Consider the following 21,334-nt stretch of genomic DNA (forward strand, 5'->3'; position numbering starts at 1 on the left):
TTTTATTCCTTTCAAAAAATTCAATTTTCAGTAGAGCTGTGCAAAATAATTCGAACCGAACTATTCGAATTTTTTCGCCTAGTTCGAATATCGAAAATTCGACATTCGAGTTAGCTTAGTTCTAATGTCGGTTTGTCGACATTCGAACTAGCCCAGTTCGGATGTCGAATATTCGACATTCGACATTTCGGCGCCCCAAAACCGAACTAAACTCGGTTCGGTTCGAATTTTGCACAGCTCTAATTTTCAGTGTTATTTTAAGATTTTTTAGTTTTTTTGACCATTTAAGAGACTATAACTTCGAAAATTGAGTTTTCATGAAAAAATGTTGTAGATAAAAGTTGTTTGTAGTTTCCTAATCTAAAATAATATAAAGTTAAAAATTCTGAAATTTGAAAAAATTGAGTTTTCAAAATTTTGAAACTACCGTAGTTTTTGTAGTTTTCAACGAAAATGGCTGGTTAACGAACTTAACCTTCATTTTTACACTAACTTTAAGTGTGTTAAATTTAAAAACGATCAGATAAGATTTTTAAAAGTTATTGTGTCAACAACATTTTGGTCTACAGACGGACATACATATATACATACATACATACATACATACATACAGACATACATACATACATACATACATACATACATACATACATACATACAGACATACATACATACATACATACATACATACATACATATACATACAGACAGACACACAGACAGACGGACCATGTTTTTCGGCAGGGTTGCCACAGGTCAGGGAAGTCAGGGAAAAGTCAGGGATTTTTAGTAAAAGTACTGGAAAAAATTAAATTTTAAAAATTCATGAAAAAATCTGAATTTTAATGTTTTTTTGTTTGCCTCGTAAACTATGAAATTACCAAGAATTTTAATACAAGACCTTCAATTTTTTCTATTTCAGACAAAAATTTTTTTTAAATAACTGAATTTTACAAGAACTATCATAAAATTATGACTTATAAATTATTTAATGAATCATTTTTACAATTTTCATGAATACTAGATTGATAAAAGAATTTTAGTTAAAAATACTAAAAAAATTGAATTCTGGAAAAGTTACAAATAATTCCAAAAATTCAATTATTTTCAAAAGTCATAAAATTTTTCGCAGAAATTCAATTATATTCCAAAATTAAAAAAAATTCTTGTCATTTCAATTATCGTTAAAAATAATAAAATTCTTCTTCGAAATTCAATTATTTTTAAAAACTTTAATAAAATTCTTGGCAAAATTTCACAGGAATTCAATAATTTACAAAATTTTTAATAAATTTCTTTGAAATAAATCAATTATTTTAATAAGTATTAAGATTTTCACAGGAATTAAATTATTTAATATAAAAAATTTCAAAAATTTTTTTCGAAAATATCCCAATTATTTAAAAAGAATTTTATAAAATTCTTCGCAAAAATTCAATTATGTTCAAAATTTTTTAAAAAATTCTTGTCAAAATTTCAATTATCTTTATAAATAGTAAAATTCTTTAATATTCAATTATTTTTAAAATTCTTTAAAAATTCTTGTTAAAATTTCAATTATTGTTATACACTACCGTCGGGAATTATCGGTACGGCTGCACGCGCACGGCCCAAAAACATACCAATCTTTAAATCACGATTTTTTTGTAAATACAAATGTCAAAAAATTAACAAATATACCATTCGAAAGATTATTAAATTCTGCGATTAATGATACATAACTGAAAATTTTAATAATTTATACAAAATTAGCAGCAATCGGCAAATTTGACAAAAAAAATTTAAAAAATAAAATTTTTTCGGAAATTTTTTGAACCCCTGCACATTTTTTAAAAATTGCAGAAAAAATTTGAAACTTATATAGGTGTGATCATTCAAGTCTCATCTTTAATTTAAGACCAAAAGAATTCAAAAATCTTAATCGGTTAGCGAGATATCATTATAAACGGCCGAGCATTTTCAGCCAAAAACCGTTCAAAATCGACTAACTCAATGCATTTGTCAAAAAACATGCTCCGACGTTTATAATGATATCTCACGAACCGAATAAGATTTTTAAACTCTTTTGGTCTTAAATTAAAGATAACACTTGAATGATCACACTTATGTAAGTTTCAAATTTTTTCTACAATTTTTAAAAAATGTGCAGGGGTTGAAAAAATTCCAAAAAAAATTTTATTTTTAAAATTTTTTTGTCAAATTTGTCGATTGCTGCAATTTTTGTATAAATTATTAAAATTTTCAGTTATCTATCATTAATCGCAGAATTTAATAATCTTTCGAATGGTATCTTTGTTAATTTTCTGACATTTGCATTTACAAAGAAATCGAGATTTAAAGATTGGCATGTTTTTAGGCCGTGCGTGTGCAGCCGTACCGATAATTCCCGACGGTAGTGTAAATAATAAAATTCTTTTTCAAAACTCAATTAGTTTAGAAAAATTTTAATAACATCTTTGGGAAAGTTTTTAATTATTTTCATAAATAATAAATCTCATCGCAGGATTTTAATTAATTTTTGATACAATATTTTAATCAAATTCCTCGAAAAATTTAATTATTTTTAAAAATTTCATTAAAATTTGTCAAAATAATTGAATTGTTTAAAAATCTGTTGATAAAATTCTTTATGAGAATTTAATTTTAACAAACATTAAATTACTCAATAAATTATTTATTTTTTAATTTAAATAATTCAATTCTTCTAGAATTTTCTAATAAAAATTGATTAACAAATGAATTACCGAATAATCGATTTATTATTTATGAAAATAATTGAATTATTGCGACGCATTTTATTACAATTCTTTTAAATAATTGAATTTTTTTGAGAAAATTCAAGAAGAAGATTATTTTTAATTCAATTATTTTTAAAAGTATAGTAACTTTTAAAAATAATTGAATTCTTGCGAAGAATTTTATTAAGATTTTTGTAAGAAATTAAATTTTTTTTGAAAAATTTTATGGTTATTTAAATTATAACAAAACATGAAGAAGGCGATCACTCCGAGTCGAAGACTCGGATTTAATCACTTTCTTTATGTTTTGTTATGATATTCTTATAAATTGTTTAATTTCAAAAAGGTTTGAATTTGAATGTATTGAAGAATTTTAATTTCTACGGAGAAATAGTAGGTAATGATTAAATATTTATTTAAAAAATAAATTATTGATGTTTTTGAATAATTTTACAATTAATGAAATTTGTAAATAAATGTAATGGAACATTTTTTTGAGTATCTAATCACTTTTAGAGTGAATCAGAATATTTTTTAGGGTCAGGGAAAAAGTGAAAATTTTGTCTGGAAATCAGGGAAAAGTCAGGGAAAAATAAAATTAAATATTTGTGGCAATACTATTCGCTCTCTTCCAATACATTTTTTTAAACTGGGTGAAAATTGTAGAAAATAATTGAATTCAGGAAGGGTTATAATTGTCATTTTAAAAAATAATTAAAATCATAAATTTTACTCATTTTCCGTAAACATTCATATTTTCCTGTAAAAAGAATTTTGTCAGGGAAATTAATTTTAATGTCAGTAAATTGTCAAGGAAATTGATTAACTGAAACTAATGATCATCCTGATTAAGCTTAAGATATCTTTTTTGGAAATATCTTTGATTATATGTCCACGTTGACATTTGCTTTAACCCCCCGCTCCCCTTCGTGGACAAACGTGGACTTTTGATTCACCCCCCCCCCCAAATGTGTCCACGTGGTTTATGGACGGCCCCTAGGATTTAAATATTATATTATTAACTTCTAATAAGCTTTAATTCAATTTTCCAGCAGGAAGCAATTAAAAAATTACCTTTTTTACTTTACAAATCCAGAATATCTGACTGATGTCAGACTATAGAAAAAAGTGTCTGATTAAACTGAAGCTTTCCTAATTTGTTATTAAAATGATCATATTTTATTAAATACTCAAGTAATTGTAACAAATTTATATGTTTTTTAATCCTAAAAAACTCCTTTAATTGATAATGCAGGGTGGAGAGCTGACCGGGATTTTAAAAATTGACCGGGAAATGACCAGGAAATTTTTTTTAAACCGGGAATTTCTTGTGTTCTAATTCTTTCTACTATTTGTTCTTAAAATTTGTTAACTATTCAAAAATGAAATTTTTTTTAATTTTGCGAATGTAATTGTAGTTTAAAATCGACGGTTTAGAGTGCAAACCTGCTAACTCACATTTATGAAATTTTTCAGGAGAGTCAAAAAACTTTTCAAACGTATTTTTAGGTTATATTCTTATGGAAGAAAACTTTCAGTATATTTGTTTTATTAATAGAATAACACAATGCTACTTAATAATAATAAGTACTTCCTTTTGAAATATATTTTAATTGATATCTCTTACACTCAAAATATAGACACATTTCAATACAATACAATATATTATGTGGAGTTATATAGCAGTGCAATTTGACAGGTATGGAGTTAGCTGTTTTACTCACAACACTTTTTTAGCAATTTAGAGACATAATTTCGTTAAACTGTTTTACTTGGCTGATGTATCACCTCTTTATCTATCAAATACAAAAAGAATCTCAAATTTGATAAAAAGTGGAGTTAGCAGGTTTGCACTCTAAACCGTCGAAATTACTAATTACATAGTAAACTAAAGGCATAGTTTGTCTTCGTGTTTTTTCGTTCTCATTCTTGTTCATTAAAAAATTATACAATAATAGTGTTTAATTGTTGATAAAAATTTGACCGGGAAATTTTATAAAATTGACCGGGAAAAACCGGGAATTCAAATTAAAAAAAAACTCGCCACCCTGATAATATGCTTATAAACACAGTAGCTTTTTGTTATACTTCAAGAAAAAAAGCATAATATGAGATCGTATCCTTAAGTGTCCGACTACTAGTGCATTTACCCTATATGTTTAAATAATTTTGACAGTTTTATAGGTTATGTTGCTGATCTCGAGTTTTATACATTTTTAACAATATTTTTTAATCAATTTTATCTGAAATGTAATATAACAAAACTTTAATTTTTTTTTAACTTCGAACTTAATCGCATTTACTGCGATTTATGCATAATTTTTGCTCAAGTCGCTAGCAAGAAATCAATTTTTTTCAAGCAACATTTTCTGGAATTTGGCTTATTTAGAAAATCGAAAAAGTTGTGATATCAATTAATTATTGTTGTGCCTATTTAAAAATGTATAAGTGGCATTCCAGGAGATATTTACTACTTTTCGGAGCACCCTCACCGATTTCTTTCAAACTTGGTAGTATTACATTTGTTGGTCTAAAGTTTCAGGAAATCAATTGTTTATTTAAAAGTTACAACAATTGCTCAAAATTGTTTAAATGCCCATATCTTTTAAAACGGTACAAGATAATTGAGTTTTCTTTTTTGCTAAACATTCATAAAGACGAGACGCCTCAAAAATGTTATTAACATTTTTTCTTATTTTGTTAATTAAAAAAGTTATTTAAATAAATAAAATTAACTTTTGAGCAAGAATTCGAAATTAAATGACTTACGAACCAAAAAATTCCTTGTTTTTCACACTTTTATATTCCGAAGAAAAAAAGTTGTTAGAGTTTTTCAACCACTTATAATTTAAACAATGATTCGCTTGTTTACAATTATTTTGCAACTAAATGATCATCTGTTCTCTCATGCGCGCGACTACTGCTACGTCACGTCCGTCTGTCGGCATATACACCCCAGTCCGACTCCTATGTATTTTGCATGGAGTAGTATAAGGAGACCGAACGCCACTCACGCAAAGTGGCCGCACTTTTCATTATCGTGTTTCCTCTGGGCTCACTTACATCGATAGAAGCGCCCCCAACGGGGAAAAATGTCACTAATAATCGTCTGCTAATTGTTATTGTACAGTGCAGTTGGTATTCTTATAGGTTAGTGTTGTTTGGAAATAGTTGACAATTATCATTAATAATTATCTTATAATTATAATATATTATTATTTATTCAATATTAATTTTGAAAGTGATCGGTTGGAAGTGAAAAGAGATAAATAAGTAAGTATAGGTGAGAATTGTTGCGATTAATATTGTTTATATACATAACTTAATTGTTACTAAAAAGAGAGAAGAATTGCAATTTTTCACTACACAGACAGCAGCAGGCATTTTCACTCACAATTTATTTTTTACATGCTTCATTGAACTAACAATCACTTTTATAAACAAAATTAGAGGTTATGTCATGTCTTATTTTGTTTTTAAATATAATGATCTTCTCCTCCGCGAGAGGCTCTTCTATCGATGTAAGTGAGCCTAGAGCGCCTAGAGGAATCACTGTTATGAAAAATGCGGCCACGTTTGACGCGGATTCATCACGGGCGTTCGGTCTCCTTATACTACTCCATGGTATTTTGAAGGAAAAATATGTCAGCTTAGTGGTTTGCGTTTTCATGTGCCAAAAAGTAACACGTGATGGCGCTGTTCTCAACACTCGCTCAAAATTCACTAAAGCAATAGAAAAATATCATAGAAACGAATAAATTATTTGTTTTTATAATGAAATCTTGTTGTTAGTGATGTTAAAAATACACGATAAGAAATAATATTGTATTTTTAACTCATAAAAGATGATAGAACAATTGAATAATTAGTATGAAAATACATAAATGTGTTGTACAATAAACTGATGACTTTCGTTTAAATCGTTTAAATTATCAGATAAACTGATTTATAATAAAAGTTAAAGGAAAGTCATAGATAAATAGTATATTTAAAATAAAGAAAACAAATTTAGATAATATAAATAGCATTAACCCTCCGTCACACACATGAGAAAATATTCCGACCTTACACACGTTCAGAGGGAATCGCTCACCTCATTGTAAAATAAGCAACATTACAACATAAACAAAGGAATCAACAAAAATTTAGTTTTAACACAAACTTACAAATATGTAGTAAATTATTCTAAATTATAAAATTAATCAAATTAATTTTCGGTCTCATAAATAAAAATTAATTACACGAATGCAGATCTTCAAAGAAATTCCACTCGACATGTAAAAATAATGTAACATTAACAAATAAGCAAAAAAATCATTAAACAATTTATTTTAATTATATTTATAATATAATTTTGTCATCAACCAACAGTGGAACAAAAAATGTTTTTAAAACTTGATTTTTTTATTTAACATAACCTCACTTTTTCGAGTTTCTTCTGGCTTTGAAGCTTCATAATTAAATATTAATTATGTTTCAACTAAATGTTTTTTTAGAAATGTGTTGAGGAGTAAATTGTCGAAAGGTATAGAAACTGATTTTATTTTGCAATGAGGAAAACAAAAGTTATTTAAAAAATACTGAAACCGTAGAGGGAATCCCTCCCTAGGTGTGTGACGGAGGGTTAACTTTAATCCATTTTTTTTATTTATTATTTGAGATGAAATTTTACTCAAGACAAAAACAAACATGAACGTATACAATGAATAAAAAATATAATATTAAATAAAAATTTAAAAGTTTTAAACTTTTTTAAAAATTTTTAAACTAAGGCAAGCTTTGCCGGCTACTTATTAAAAACATTTTCACTTTTTAAACAATATGCTCTTTTTACAACATTAAAATAGTTTTTAATGTTAATACTTTTTTTACTTTCACATTTTTTTATAAAATTTAGTTGAGATTTCTAACCGATTTCAACACAACAAATACAATAATGAATGAGGTAACGAATATTGCTGACGAGTAGTGAGTACTGCGCCATCTCGAGGAACTTTTTTGCACATTAAAGTGCAAACCACTAAGCTGACTACTTTCTGGGAAAGACGGACAGGGGTGGCATATAATATATTTGACAAGCGTGGAAAAATTGAGGTTATGTTTAATCAAAACAACGCATTTCATTCTTTTTAAAGTTTTAGGATATCAGAATATCAATATCCTGATTTAACTTTTTTTTTATGACTGCTAAAAACTTCTCTGATAATGAAAAACATTTTTATTTTTTTATTTAAAAAAATATTTATTTAATTAAAATTCAATCCCGTAAACAATAAAAGATAAAGTATAGGTATCTCTGGGAAAAAGTTGCGCAATTAAATGATCTTTCAAACAAGCCATCGAAAAATAAAATCGGTTGATTCGTTTAGTCACAAGAGTAAAAAAACCGTAGGTATGGCCGGTTTGCCCCACTCTCCCCTAATATTTAATTTTTAATTTCCCAAAAATCGGTCCGTTTTATTTGAAAATAAATTATTGCAAACGAAAACTGAGGTTTTTTCCAACTTAGGAAATTTCACGTAAAATGCCTCATATATGCTACTTCAATAGATGAAACAAAATGTCAAATCGAAAAACAATTAACTAAGAAGATGATAATTTTTTTAGAAAAAGCACATTGAAAATACAGTAAACATGTTTAAAAATATTTACCTACTACAGGTAATGTTTTAGCTCATTTCGTTTTTGTATGTAGAAAAAGTATTTTCTCTTAATGGTTATTTTGTATATGAAATGATTCACATTAAACAACAGGTCACTTCTGTGTCTGCAAAACATTATTTATTACATATATTAAAAATTAACTTAGCTTAATTTGTCTTTTATGATACGCAGTACGGAATAAGCATTTTCTTGCATTGAAGGTTGAATAAGAATTTTATTTCAGGAATTTTTAGGCAGCTTCTTATTGCTTTTCATTTTGAGTTAGCATTATAATCCTAACATATTGGGTCAAAATAAGTGAAACCGGCCACTTGAAAAATTTTTGTCCCCGAATTTAAAGTTATCTATGGTTTTTGATAGATATATGAGTAAACTTTTACCCGCTAAAATATTTTTCAAAAATTTTATTTATTTTGAAAGTTATCAGGTGTTAAACTTTTAGGTTACTTTTTATTCTTTTCATTATTACTCCGAAACGAATGAAGATAATTTCAATTTTTTTTTTGGAAATTAAAGCTAAAAGTCTGTAGTTTAAAGTGCAACTGAAAAAATTGCTGTATAATAAAAATTTCTAATTGTTATTAACAATTATTTTAAACAATTGCGATTTAAAGTATGTTCTCAATGTCGGAAAAAAATCAAACTATACTCATGTGATGCGCAAAACTCTAACGAGTAAATTAAAAAAAAAAAGTGAGTAACCTCTAAAATTACAGAAGTTATGCATATTTTTCTGACGACGCGCGGGAATTAACTGATTCGCAAACTCTCGAGCGCGCGGGAATACGCCCGCGCCCGCTCCCGCCGCACTGCTCACACTTGTGTTTTCAAACAATTTATGTTTACAGAGAAGGAGAAGTAATTAAAATATTATTTTCTTACTGAATAGTTTATTAATATTTTTACTTTTGGAGTAATTATATACATAAAAACCATTTTGTATGTACTCATAAACTGCTTTGCAGTTTTTATGCTTTGATAAAAAACTTTTTTCGTGGGTCTGATATTCTTGAATCGTACAAAAATCGAAATCGATATTGTTTGTGTAGAATTTCATCAAAAAATTTTTTAAATAATTGGATTTCTAAATAAAATAATTGAATCATTTGTCACTTCTCCAAAATTCAATTTTTATTAGTGTTTTAAGGTAAAGGTCCCAATTATGGGACAATTTACAATTTTGTCCCTATTATGAGACAGTATTACAAAAAATAAAATAAATGCAATTAAAATTGGTCATAAGAAATTTCTACTTATTTCAAAAAATTTTACACGTTAAAAGAATAATTATTTGTGTATAGCATTTAATTTAATAAGAAATGTTTATTTGCATTTTAGCTTTTAAATTAAGGTAAGCCAAGTTTTTCGTCAGACTACCGTCCCACATTAGGTGCACTTATTATTTGCTATCCCTATTATGAGACACACAGGAAATATACAGCAAACATAACCTCAAATATTTTCAGTTTTTTCGCATTAATTTTCTACCAGAAAAATTAGTTTTATAATTATTTTTTAAACCAGAATTTGTTTATTGTATTTTATTCTTTATAATTAATATTCAAATTATTAGGATAAGTCAATAGAATTCTAATTACTTATTGAATTAAATAAATGTCTCATAATAGGAAAATTCATTATGGGACACCCGTACATAAAGAAATCATAGTCCCATAATTAGTGCAGTGCAGAGTTTCATAATTTAATTAATATTATTTTTATTTCATGAAAAATAACCATTTTAGGGTCTAAATATTATTCATAACATATCAATCTTTCAATCTATACCCTAATTATTCATATTAACACTCCCGATTCCAAGAAATTTATCATAGAAATTTAGTTTAGCTTAAACAGCGTCCCATAATTGGTACTTTTACCTTAACTGAAATTTCTTCTATAAATTCGCTATTTTTAATAATTTATTATTTCTTAAAATTGTATTCCCATAAAGAATTTTATTAACAAATTTTTAAATAATTGAATTCTTTGAAAGAGTTTTAATAAAATGTTTAAGAATAATAATTATTAAAAAAAAAATAAAATAAAAAATAAAATAAAAAATAAAAATAAAAAATAAAAAAATAAATAAAATAATAAATAAAAAATAATAATAATAAATAATAATAATAATAATAATAATAATAAATAAATAAAATGTTTAAGAATAATAATTATTCTTAAACATTTTATTAAAACTCGTTCAAAGAATTCAATTATTTAAAAATTTGTTAATAAAATTCTTTATGGGAATACAATTTTAAGAAATAATAAATTATTAAAAATAGCGAATTTATAGAAGAAATTTCAGTTAAAACACTAATAAAAATTGAATTTTGGAGAAGTGACAAATGATTCAATTATTTTATTTAGAAATCCAATTATTTAAAAAATTTTTTGATGAAATTCTACACAAACAATATCGATTTCGATTTTTGTACGATTCAAGAATATCAGACCCACGAAAAAAGTTTTTTATCAAAGCATAAAAACTGCAAAGCAGTTTATGAGTACATACAAAATGGTTTTTATGTATATAATTACTCCAAAAGTAAAAATATTAATAAACTATTCAGTAAGAAAATAATATTTTAATTACTTCTCCTTCTCTGTAAACATAAATTGTTTGAAAACACAAGTGTGAGCAGTGCGGCGGGAGCGGGCGCGGGCGTATTCCCGCGCGCTCGAGAGTTTGCGAATCAGTTAATTCCCGCGCGTCGTCAGAAAAATATGCATAACTTCTGTAATTTTAGAGGTTACTCACTTTTTTTTTTTAATTTACTCGTTAGAGTTTTGCGCATCACATGAGTATAGTTTGATTTTTTTCCGACATTGAGAACATACTTTAAATCGCAATTGTTTAAAATAATTGTTAATAACAATTAGAAATTTTTATTATACAGCAATTTTTTCAGTTGCACTTTAAACTACAGACTTTTAGCTTTAATTTCCAAAAAAAAAATTGAAATTATCTTCATTCGTTTCGGAGTAATAATGAAAAGAATAAAAAGTAACCTAAAAGTTTAACACCTGATAACTTTCAAAATAAATAAAATTTTTGAAAAATATTTTAGCGGGTAAAAGTTTACTCATATATCTATCAAAAACCATAGATAACTTTAAATTCGGGGACAAAAATTTTTCAAGTGGCCGGTTTCACTTATTTTGACCCTATTGCATTGGACTTTGAAAAAGCATTTTATGAACGAGAGGCGTTGAAATATTTAACTTTAAAATTTAATTTCCAAAATAAAGTTGGTTCTGATCACTGCGTGCCAGTTTCAGCTTCATAATAACTTAAACAGTTTTTCTTTTAATGCTATAAAATATGAAACCAATATTCATAACTAATTACTTTTAACTGTAACTGGGCCCAACATTTCATGAATATCATTGAAAAATTAAGGTCATTTGATGTTATTTCTTTTCAGTTAGCTGGTCTGGACTTGCAGGACTCCCGCCAAGCCAGTGGGGGTCGATACGTGCCACCTCATCTACGCAATAAACCTGCTTCAAGTTAGTATAAGTTTTTTTTAATACGGCGGAATACTTACTAAGTGTATTGTAGTAAGATTTTTATTTAATCAGCTCCAGACCTCCCTTTATGCAATTACCTCTTATTTTCCCCATAGCGATGGGTTAGTCTATTTAATACTTCTCTCTTATTTTATTTTAACATTACGATTAAGAATTTACATTCAACACCGACTTTCAATTCTCACTTCCGTCTTATTTATGCAGACAATTTAATTTTAGACAATTAATTTAGACAAGAAAAGACGCTTGTTAGCTTTCAGTATTGAGTGAGGTGAAAAAGCGCCCTTCGGTTTTATGTTTCCTAAGTTTGATTGAAAACATGCATGCAATAAGAATACAAAATTGTACAATTCAATTCCTAATCGTGCCCACAGATAACGCACAGCTAGGTGGTAATCCGTCTCCTAATAACGGAAGACCATCGTACGGCGGAGATCGAGACCGTGGCGGAGATCGCGGCAGAAGTGGCAGCGGAGGAAACAGTTTCAGAGATTCGCGTCCCGGTCGCGACGTTGATTTTGGCAATTTTGGAAGCCGGAATAGAAGAGGACCTCAGGAGAACGGACGGGACTATCGCTACCCAAATAACGATCGCGGAGGCGAGCGTCCGGCCAATTCTGGAAATGACCGTTGGCAGGAGCAGCCTCGAAATGATCGCTGGCCAGACAGGAACGATCAGCGAATGGGAGGCTCTGGCGGCAGGTGGAAGGACGAGAGAGAGGGCGGCAACAAAGGTGGACGTTCAGAAATCGACTGGACAGTTCCGACAGCTCGTGATGAGCGTTTGGAGGAGGAACTGTTCGGCACTGGCAACACTGGAATCAATTTTAGTAAATATGAGGATATTCCTGTTGAAGCCACAGGAGAAAACATACCAACAAACATTACATCTGTAAGTTGTCATAGTAACATGGCTTTGCTTTTAGTTTTAGTTTTATAAAAAAAATGTTCTTCATATAACAAAAGTAATTTTTGCAGTTTGATGAAGTTAAGCTGACAAAGATAATAAAGAACAGCATTCAATTAGCTGGTTACGATAAGCCTACGCCAGTTCAGAAGTATGCAATTCCAATTATAATTGCACGGCGCGATGTCATGGCCTGTGCCCAAACAGGATCCGGTAAAACAGCGGCCTTCCTGGTACCAATTTTAAATCAAATTTACGAAAGCGGTCAACCACCGGTTCCCCCTCAAATTTCTGGACGACGAAAACAATATCCTTTGGGTCTTGTTCTGGCTCCCACTAGAGAATTAGCTACACAAATTCACGATGAGGCTCGTAAATTCGCCTACAGATCACGAATGCGCCCTGCTGTTGTCTATGGTGGAGCCAACATCGTCGATCAAATGCGTGAGTTGGATCGCGGCTGTCATCTGTTGGTGGCGACTCCTGGTCGCTTAGTGGATATGCTTACTCGGGGCAAGATTGGACTGCAACATTGTCGGTAAGATATTATTATTATTATTATTATTCATTATGAGCATGTGTTTGCTCTGGTTTGTTTAATAAATTGTTTCGATAGTCATTGGAAACTTTCTGTGCAGATATCTGGTTCTTGATGAAGCAGATCGTATGCTTGACATGGGTTTCGAACCTCAAATTAGGCGCATAGTTGAAGAAGACAACATGCCTCCTACCGGAGACAGACAGACTCTCATGTTCTCAGCTACTTTTCCGAAGGAGATTCAAATATTAGCTAGAGACTTTTTGAGTAACTACATATTTTTAGCTGTTGGACGAGTGGGATCCACTTCTGAAAATATCACCCAGAAAATCGTCTGGGTCGAGGAGCATGAAAAGCGATCCCATTTACTTGATCTGCTTGAAGCTGAGAATCATCATACACCTTGTAAGTGAACATTCGCTCTTATTAATATTGCTCACAAGAAGTGAGTAATATGTTGGTGTCTTCAATCTATCTAATCTGCAATAATACTTTCTAGCTTCAGAGGCCTTAACTCTTGTTTTCGTGGAGACCAAGAAAGGCGCAGATACGCTAGAAGAATTTCTATTTCAAGTTGGATTTCCTGTGACTAGTATTCACGGTGACAGGACTCAGCGGGAGCGAGAGGACGCCCTTCGTCGCTTCCGTGCTGGCAAAACTCCAATCTTGGTTGCAACTGCGGTTGCTGCTCGTGGTCTCGATATTCCACACGTCACTCATGTTATAAATTTCGATCTACCTGGAGATGTGGAAGAATATGTTCATCGAATCGGACGTACTGGACGCATGGGGAATTTAGGTTGGTGGCTAGATAGAGAAAGACTTTGCCAAAGAAAACAAATAACTGACACTTTAATCTTTCTTTTCAACAATAGGTTTAGCTACATCATTCTTCAATAACAAGAATCACAATCTTGTACGCGATTTGGTATCTCTTTTAATCGAAGCTAACCAAGAACTGCCACAGTGGCTTGATGATATGTGTTCGGAGGCTAGACACACTGGAGGAAATTCTCGTCGCCCAGGGAATACAAAGAGTAGTCGTTTCAGTGGCGGGTTCGGTGCAAGAGATTATCGTCAGCAAGGGGGTAATAGTGGACCACCTCGCAGTAATGGTCCCTCTAGTAGGCCTGGTGGTTATGGAGGTAACTGTACTTCACTATTTTTTCCATAAGCTCTGAAAATTATCATTTCAAATCATCAGGCTTCACAGTCTGACCCCTTTAGTATTTTTTAGTATTTTGGTCAAGTCAAATCTCAATTATGTCTAGAGGTTTGTTGTTTTTTTAATATTATTTCATTATTACAAAAGTTTTAATGCAATTATCTTGATAAATAACAAAATTATTCACAGAAATTCAATAATTTTTAGGAATTTTAATAAAATTCTTTACAAAATTCAATTATTTTCATAAGTTACAATATTCATCCCAAGAATTCAATTATTTTCAAAAATTTTTAAAAATTCTCGTCAAGAATTAAATTGTTTTTATAAATAGAAAGGAAAAATTCTTCTGAAGAATTAAATTATTGACAAAATTTTTTTAAAAATTCTAATACATAATTAGAATAATGATTTTGTCAGTTGATCATCTTTAATTATTATAAAACATAAAGAAATGGATCTTCGACTCGAAGTGATCCTTTCCTTATGTTTTATAATAATATTCTTATGAGTTGTTCAATTTGAAAAGGTTTGAATTTGAAATTTTTCAACATCTTAATTCCAATGAAGAAAAATGATTAAATATTTATTTAGAAAAGAAGTTGTTGATGTTTTTGAATAATTTGACTTTTGAAGAAATTTGTAAATAAATTTATAAAACATTTTTTTGAGTATCTAATAATTTTGAGAGTGAATCAGAATATTCTTTAGGGTCAGGAAAAAAGTTAAAGTTGTGTTTGGAAATCAGGGAAAAGTCAGGGAAAAATAAAATTAATTTTTTGTGGCAACCGTGTATAAATAAATTCTACTTTTTATCTTTATTTAGCTAATTGTTATGGTCTCCTAAAAGTCCCCTATTTTTTTAATTTTCAGTCCCCTATTTCCCATAAAATACTTTTTAGGGGCACTGTGAAGCCTGCCCTCTGCAAAAGTCCTTTTCTTTTATTTTTTCTTGTAAAGTTTTGTCTTAATCTATTTTCTTTTCCCATAAGTAAATATCAACTTGAGCCTAATGCAAAAATTAATGTGTACACCGTGACTATTATCCACATCAGTTAAAGTTAAAGTTAAGTGAAAGTTGGATCGATTGGGGCTAAGACTATTTAGAAAATTTTCTGATTTGTACAAGTTTTTGAATTCAAAGTATTTTGATTCTGAATTTCATGAGTTTTTCTTCAGTATTTAGTAATCTCTTGTAAAATTTGGTTTTCTTATCTAAGAAGCAAGTAGGTACACGTACATTGAGTGTTTTGTTTACATTTTGGTTAAATACTTTCTTAAAAAAGTCATTGCGAGAAAAGGTCGAATATATAAAAATTCGCATATACTTCAGAGATGGAGATGCAGTTAATGTTGAATGGAAAAACGGAAGCAACAAAGACGTTTATAAAAGCTTTGGTAGTTAGTTCCCTTAAGCTAGAGTCGGCTCGAAAAACGAAAAAATTCTATCTTCGACCATATGTAGAAAAAAATGCCACACTGTCGTTGGCGACAGACGTAGATGTATGCGCGGAGCTTCAACTTTCCAAACGACAACGAAAGACAAAAAAAATGAGGTCGAGGAAATATTAAATGATTATTTTATGAATCGTGAATGAAACCCCCCGTCAGAACTGCTTCCCTTACCCTTTGACCATTTGGCGGGTTTTCTTGGAAATGAATTGAATTCCTTTCCATCGTGATGTACAGTTTGCAGTGGCGCTGTTTTACTGTGCGTGCCCATTGAATTAGTGTGGTAACACTGCACTGGAATTCCTTATGTCCAGTCCTTCCTTCGATACAGTAAAATTCATTGACATGCACTGCTTTTAATGAGACACTTTACACCAGAGAGGGAGAAAGCAGAATACACGCGCGTATAGGCCAACGCAGAATAGGTTCGCGAACGTGGAGAATGAGTTAGAAAAAGATACAAATATATTTCTATCCTTTTCCAACTCATGTTTTGCGTTCGCGAATGACGTTCGGAGCGAAAACTTGGCATGTAAAATCGTGTGTATTCGCTATTCGGCTCCCTCCCTCCGTGGTGTAAAGATCGGCCATCGCAACATAATTAATTATTTTTCGACTGTGGCACAAACCACTTGCACTGCGTACAGCAGCCTCACCGTTAGATAGAGCTGCTCAAACTCAAACTCAAACGCCATAAACACATTAAATCAAGATGTCTATTGTATTGGTAAAAATCGCCTTATTTTTCAGGTGAAACAAATGTCTAATAAGCAAATATGTTAAAAATACTTTTTTGTTGTTGCCTAGGTGGTTATGGAGGCGGTTACGGTGGTAATTATAACAATTCATCGTATAACAATTCAAGTAACAACGGCAGCAATAATTCTCATGACTGGTGGGATAAGTAAAGAGTTTATTGGAATTCGTGCGGCAACTGTTACTATCATTATTGCTATTTCGCAAGCAAATTTAATTATAACTGAGAAAGACAAACAAAATAGTTGATGCAACGGTACACATGAGTGGAAATATTCTACGCTGGAGGTCGTAGTCAATGTCTTCTAATAGAAAATATTTTTAACACCTACACACACTTGAAAATTTCGGCTGATACGTAAATTCATTTGAAGCTCATGCTGCGAAATTTTTGCGTTACTCAAACTCTTGAACAAACCGAATGTTAAGTACCGCTTGAATTTGTTCAACTTGTTTCGAAATTTCGATACTGCGATTAACTGTGCCGATTGAATGCATGTAGAGTAAATTATAATTTATCAATAATGAGTGAAAATTGGTTGATCGTTGCTGCTATTTCGGTCATGAATAACAAACACACAATAGGTGAATATTTAGCAATATGTCTAGAACTCCTGTCGCGTCGGGACATTTAGGCTCGTTATGACTTCACTATGTAACATTTAGGGACGTTGGCTTCGCGTTTTTCTAACTCAGGTGATCAATGATTTCAATCGATTGGAAATAACAAAATTGAACTTTAATTGCGGACATGTGTCAGCTGAATTGAAAACACGCAGACCGACGTCGCCTAAATAGTAATTTATGTTAATCTTTCTTTTTCTTCAAATTATTATTCAACGACGAATGGTACGTTGTTCTTTTGTCGTTTACCGATGCCGATTAGGTTGCGCAGGTAACTCCACATGGAGGGACCTCGCAGTAACAAGAATCAATGCGAAAATTGCAATTACTTTTCCAAATTCATTAAACCCCTTTTTGAAAAAGGCCAATTTTTAAAAAGTAAATGAAGATGTAAAATGTCCTGATGACTTTCAAGCTCTAAACACTGAAATTGTCGTTTTTAAGAATAATATGAACGTTATTACTAATAATATTTACAACAGTGATGCATGTAGAATAGTCAAAATTAAAGAAACAAACAAAGGTAAAAAAGAAAAAAGAATGGGTAATAAAAAGAAATTATATACAAGGTTGCAGTTACAGAAGGAGTAGAACAAAATGAAAATAATGCACTCAGTCGGTGATTTTGAACTCTTAACAATTCGAGCCCTTTAAACCGGTCAAGCACCAATGCATATTTGTATGATATTTTCTAATCATTGATCCGTAATATATATGTGTGCATTATAATACTGATCAGTTATATACATAACGTTAAAGTAATTTAAAGAAGTAGGAGGAGGAGAAGAAGAAAAACACGACTGTGATATTGAACGATCTTGTGACATTCAATTTCCACGCGAGTTAATAAACGAAGAATTCTCAAACTGCAATTATAAAATTAATCATTTAGTTAATTTATTTATGGGTTTTGAATGTCGGGAAGAATTAGCTCACTTCTCTATGGAGCTGAACACGAAATATAAGTCGTTGCAATGTGTACTACAAGAACAAAATGTGGCTGTTGTCCGAGAAGGGAGGGCTGAACAATAGCTGTTGTAGTCCTTAAAATCATATTTTTCCGGGCATTATTTTCACTTAAATGCCAACCAGAATGACTTTTTTAAAGTTTTTAAAAGTAGCTTGTTCTGGACCTACATTGGAAACGAAGCTCATTAATGATGGACGACAATGCTCGCAGGCGTCATTGTCGCAATTGTTAATGGCGTCTTCACAAAGCAACGGTAATGCTAATGCTTTATGGGATTGTTCATAAAAGCATCGAGTTCTTATATCTGTAATCTACGCGAAAATTAAAAGTACAAATTCGATTTGCGTGACAACTGATAGAATTTTTAGACTTGTCACAACTTATAAGTATTATATTATTAGATTTATATAGTACCATCGAGTGTATGATACTTGGAATGTCGTGTGTCGTATGCTAGTGGACCAAGGTGTGAATGCTTTTCGATTGAGACTATTACATCGATCAGTGTTCCGAGATGTTTGCAAATACAAAACTGAAAATGAGAAACGTGACAGTCTTATCAGTTTATTAATCATTGGTATGCCATCAACATCCGAGAGAGAAATAACTTGCAGTTTTTCAAATACTTTTCCTAGAGAGTCTTTTACCTTTAAATACATCTAAGTTTAATCTTCTATTATTTTTACTTTTCTTTTTAGTTTTAATTAGCGTGCAATGTGCTTTTCATCTTAATTCAATTCAAGAAATTTTCGTCCAAGCTTACCAAGTTACAGTTTTCAAGTTGATTTTCGTCTCTAACCTCATGCTTTTCTCTTAATGAATTATCTGAGAAAAGCTTCTTTAAATACCATTTAAAATTAAAATTAAAATTAAAATTAAAATTAAAATTAAGAGTCTTGTGCAATTTAAAATTCTTAAAGTAATTTTTACGTACCTACCTTATCTTATTAATGAACGCGTACTTGTTCAAGTTTTGCTTTCTCCTTGACAATTTCAATTAAATGCTATCTTTACCAGATGAATATTTCAAATTTATTGTGGAGCGCAATTTAAATAAATAAAATAAATAAAATAAATAATAATACAAGTTAACATGTAAAGCGGGTGTTGTTCCTGTCCATCAGACTGATATGAACTAATTTAGAGAAAAAGTGTATTTAATAACTAAATGAACGTACTAGAGGGACGTAAAGAAATTTTTAACCAATTTTTTATTTATAAAAATGTGTATTTCGCTTTGTTTTGTGAGAGTCTTTTAAATATAAAAAAATAAAACAATGTAATTGAAATGATTTTTCGTCACGTTTAGTCCTCTGAGAGTTATCGGACGAGCAGCCTTAATAATTAATTACTGTACTGTATGGAGCGAGCGAGCGAGCGAGCGATCGCAAAACGAGGTTTTGGACAAAATATGACAGTTAGCAAAAGAGGGATTTTGAATATTTATCCGATAATGTAAAGTATACTGAATGGCGATATTGACTGTGACTGCAATCATTACTGAGGAAGCAAATTATTTCACAGATTTCCGGGTAGTTTAAAAATGCAAATACATGAAAGACATTTGCGCAGCGCAATTAGCGAATAAAGTAGATAGTAAGTTAAATTTTGCAAAAGGCAAACAAAACTAATTTCTTCATCCATCGTTTTTACGAGTGACTTTCTTTTTTCATTGAAAAGCTTCATTGTTATTATTGAAGGGGAATCGCGAGTCAGTACATGGTCTTTACCAAATTTTCAAAATGATGAAATGGAAATACATATAGTAATGTGTCACTGCGTTGATCGCGAATAGACGAAAGTAAAAATGAAGCATATTATAATAAACCATAATTTCTGTATTCACACCAAGTACGTGGATTGCAATACGTAAATTAGAAAAGGTTAAATAAATAAAATGGCATGGAAACGCTGTCTTCTATTGATAAAGCTTTTCAAATACTTGAATTCGTAATTCCCTACTGGCGGACTAATATCATTGTCAGTTTCATTTGTCAAAAACTTTTCGTTGAAAGTGACAATGAAATGTTTTCAATTCCACTAGGAGGAGATTATCGATTCAGTATTGGAAAGTAGTTTAGATGAATTAAATAAATGTCGCTTGTCTTTAAATCAAACCACAATATAGTCAGAAAGCTTGAATCATTCTTGCAAATACGAATAACAGTTGAAATTTCCACTTTACTTGATTTTAATTTAACGTAACAATTCCCAAGTAGAAATTTCGGAATTTTCCGAATTATCAGAATTTTTCGAATTTTTCGAATTCATATAATACATTCGAGGTCATGCGAACTAGACTGGCGACATAATAGAATTTCTGCTGGGAGTGAGGTAGAAGCGAAAACATTTTAAAAACATGAAATGCTTAATCTGTTTTGTCTTTCTTCGCCCAACAATGAATATCATGTATCATTTATAACTTTTGAAACTTTTGAATAATGTTACGAAACTATTTCCGCTCTTAGAGAAAAGTGACTTTTCTTTATTGAACGGTAAATGTACCATTCTGTCGATCATTTATTAGTTCTTAGAAATTTACACATTTATCATTTGAATTAAAGTTGTAAAAGTACGTAGTAATGGAACAGAATCAAACATTGTACTACGTCTTGTGGATATTAAAAGAAATAAAAGGAAAACAAAATATATATGTTTAAGATGTATGGATTAAATAATAATAAATTAATTAAAGTCTCCCCACACCGTTTAAACGCTGCTGCAAATACAATCTAATTTAATTTATACTTTCCCTGTTTTAGTGTATTCACTTAATTATTTTTTATAGTGTTATACAAAGTGACAGGAAAATTCTATGAATTAAATCACAATAAAGAGATTACAAAAAACGTATCTTCATTCTTTTATTCAACCTTTTAGAATTAAGTCGATAATATTGTAAATAAAAATGAAGTTTCTTATTTACTATTTTCCCCTACTTTAAAGTTAGAAAAGTGTCAAAAATATTCTTAAAAGGCTACCT

The 21,334-nt window shown here is 30.1% G+C and overlaps 1 protein-coding gene across 1 annotated transcript in view; it reads left to right on the forward strand.

The window, feature by feature from the left end:
* Nucleotides 1–21,204, forward strand: part of LOC122499977 (ATP-dependent RNA helicase bel) — a 33,383-nt gene extending 12,179 nt beyond the window's left edge. The window contains exons 2-8 of the mRNA XM_043608600.1: nt 11,834–11,918; nt 12,314–12,831; nt 12,918–13,384; nt 13,485–13,789; nt 13,884–14,183; nt 14,260–14,529; nt 16,809–21,204. Of these exons, the coding sequence (XP_043464535.1) occupies nt 11,834–11,918; nt 12,314–12,831; nt 12,918–13,384; nt 13,485–13,789; nt 13,884–14,183; nt 14,260–14,529; nt 16,809–16,909 (2,046 nt within the window). The 3' untranslated portion in view covers nt 16,910–21,204. The remainder of the gene's footprint in view (nt 1–11,833; nt 11,919–12,313; nt 12,832–12,917; nt 13,385–13,484; nt 13,790–13,883; nt 14,184–14,259; nt 14,530–16,808) is intronic.
* The last annotated feature ends 130 nt before the right edge of the window (nt 21,205–21,334 follow it).

The sequence above is a fragment of the Leptopilina heterotoma genome, unplaced genomic scaffold, assembly GCF_015476425.1.
Source record: "Leptopilina heterotoma isolate Lh14 unplaced genomic scaffold, ASM1547642v1 Lhet_180, whole genome shotgun sequence".
Lineage (NCBI taxonomy): Eukaryota > Metazoa > Arthropoda > Insecta > Hymenoptera > Figitidae > Leptopilina > Leptopilina heterotoma.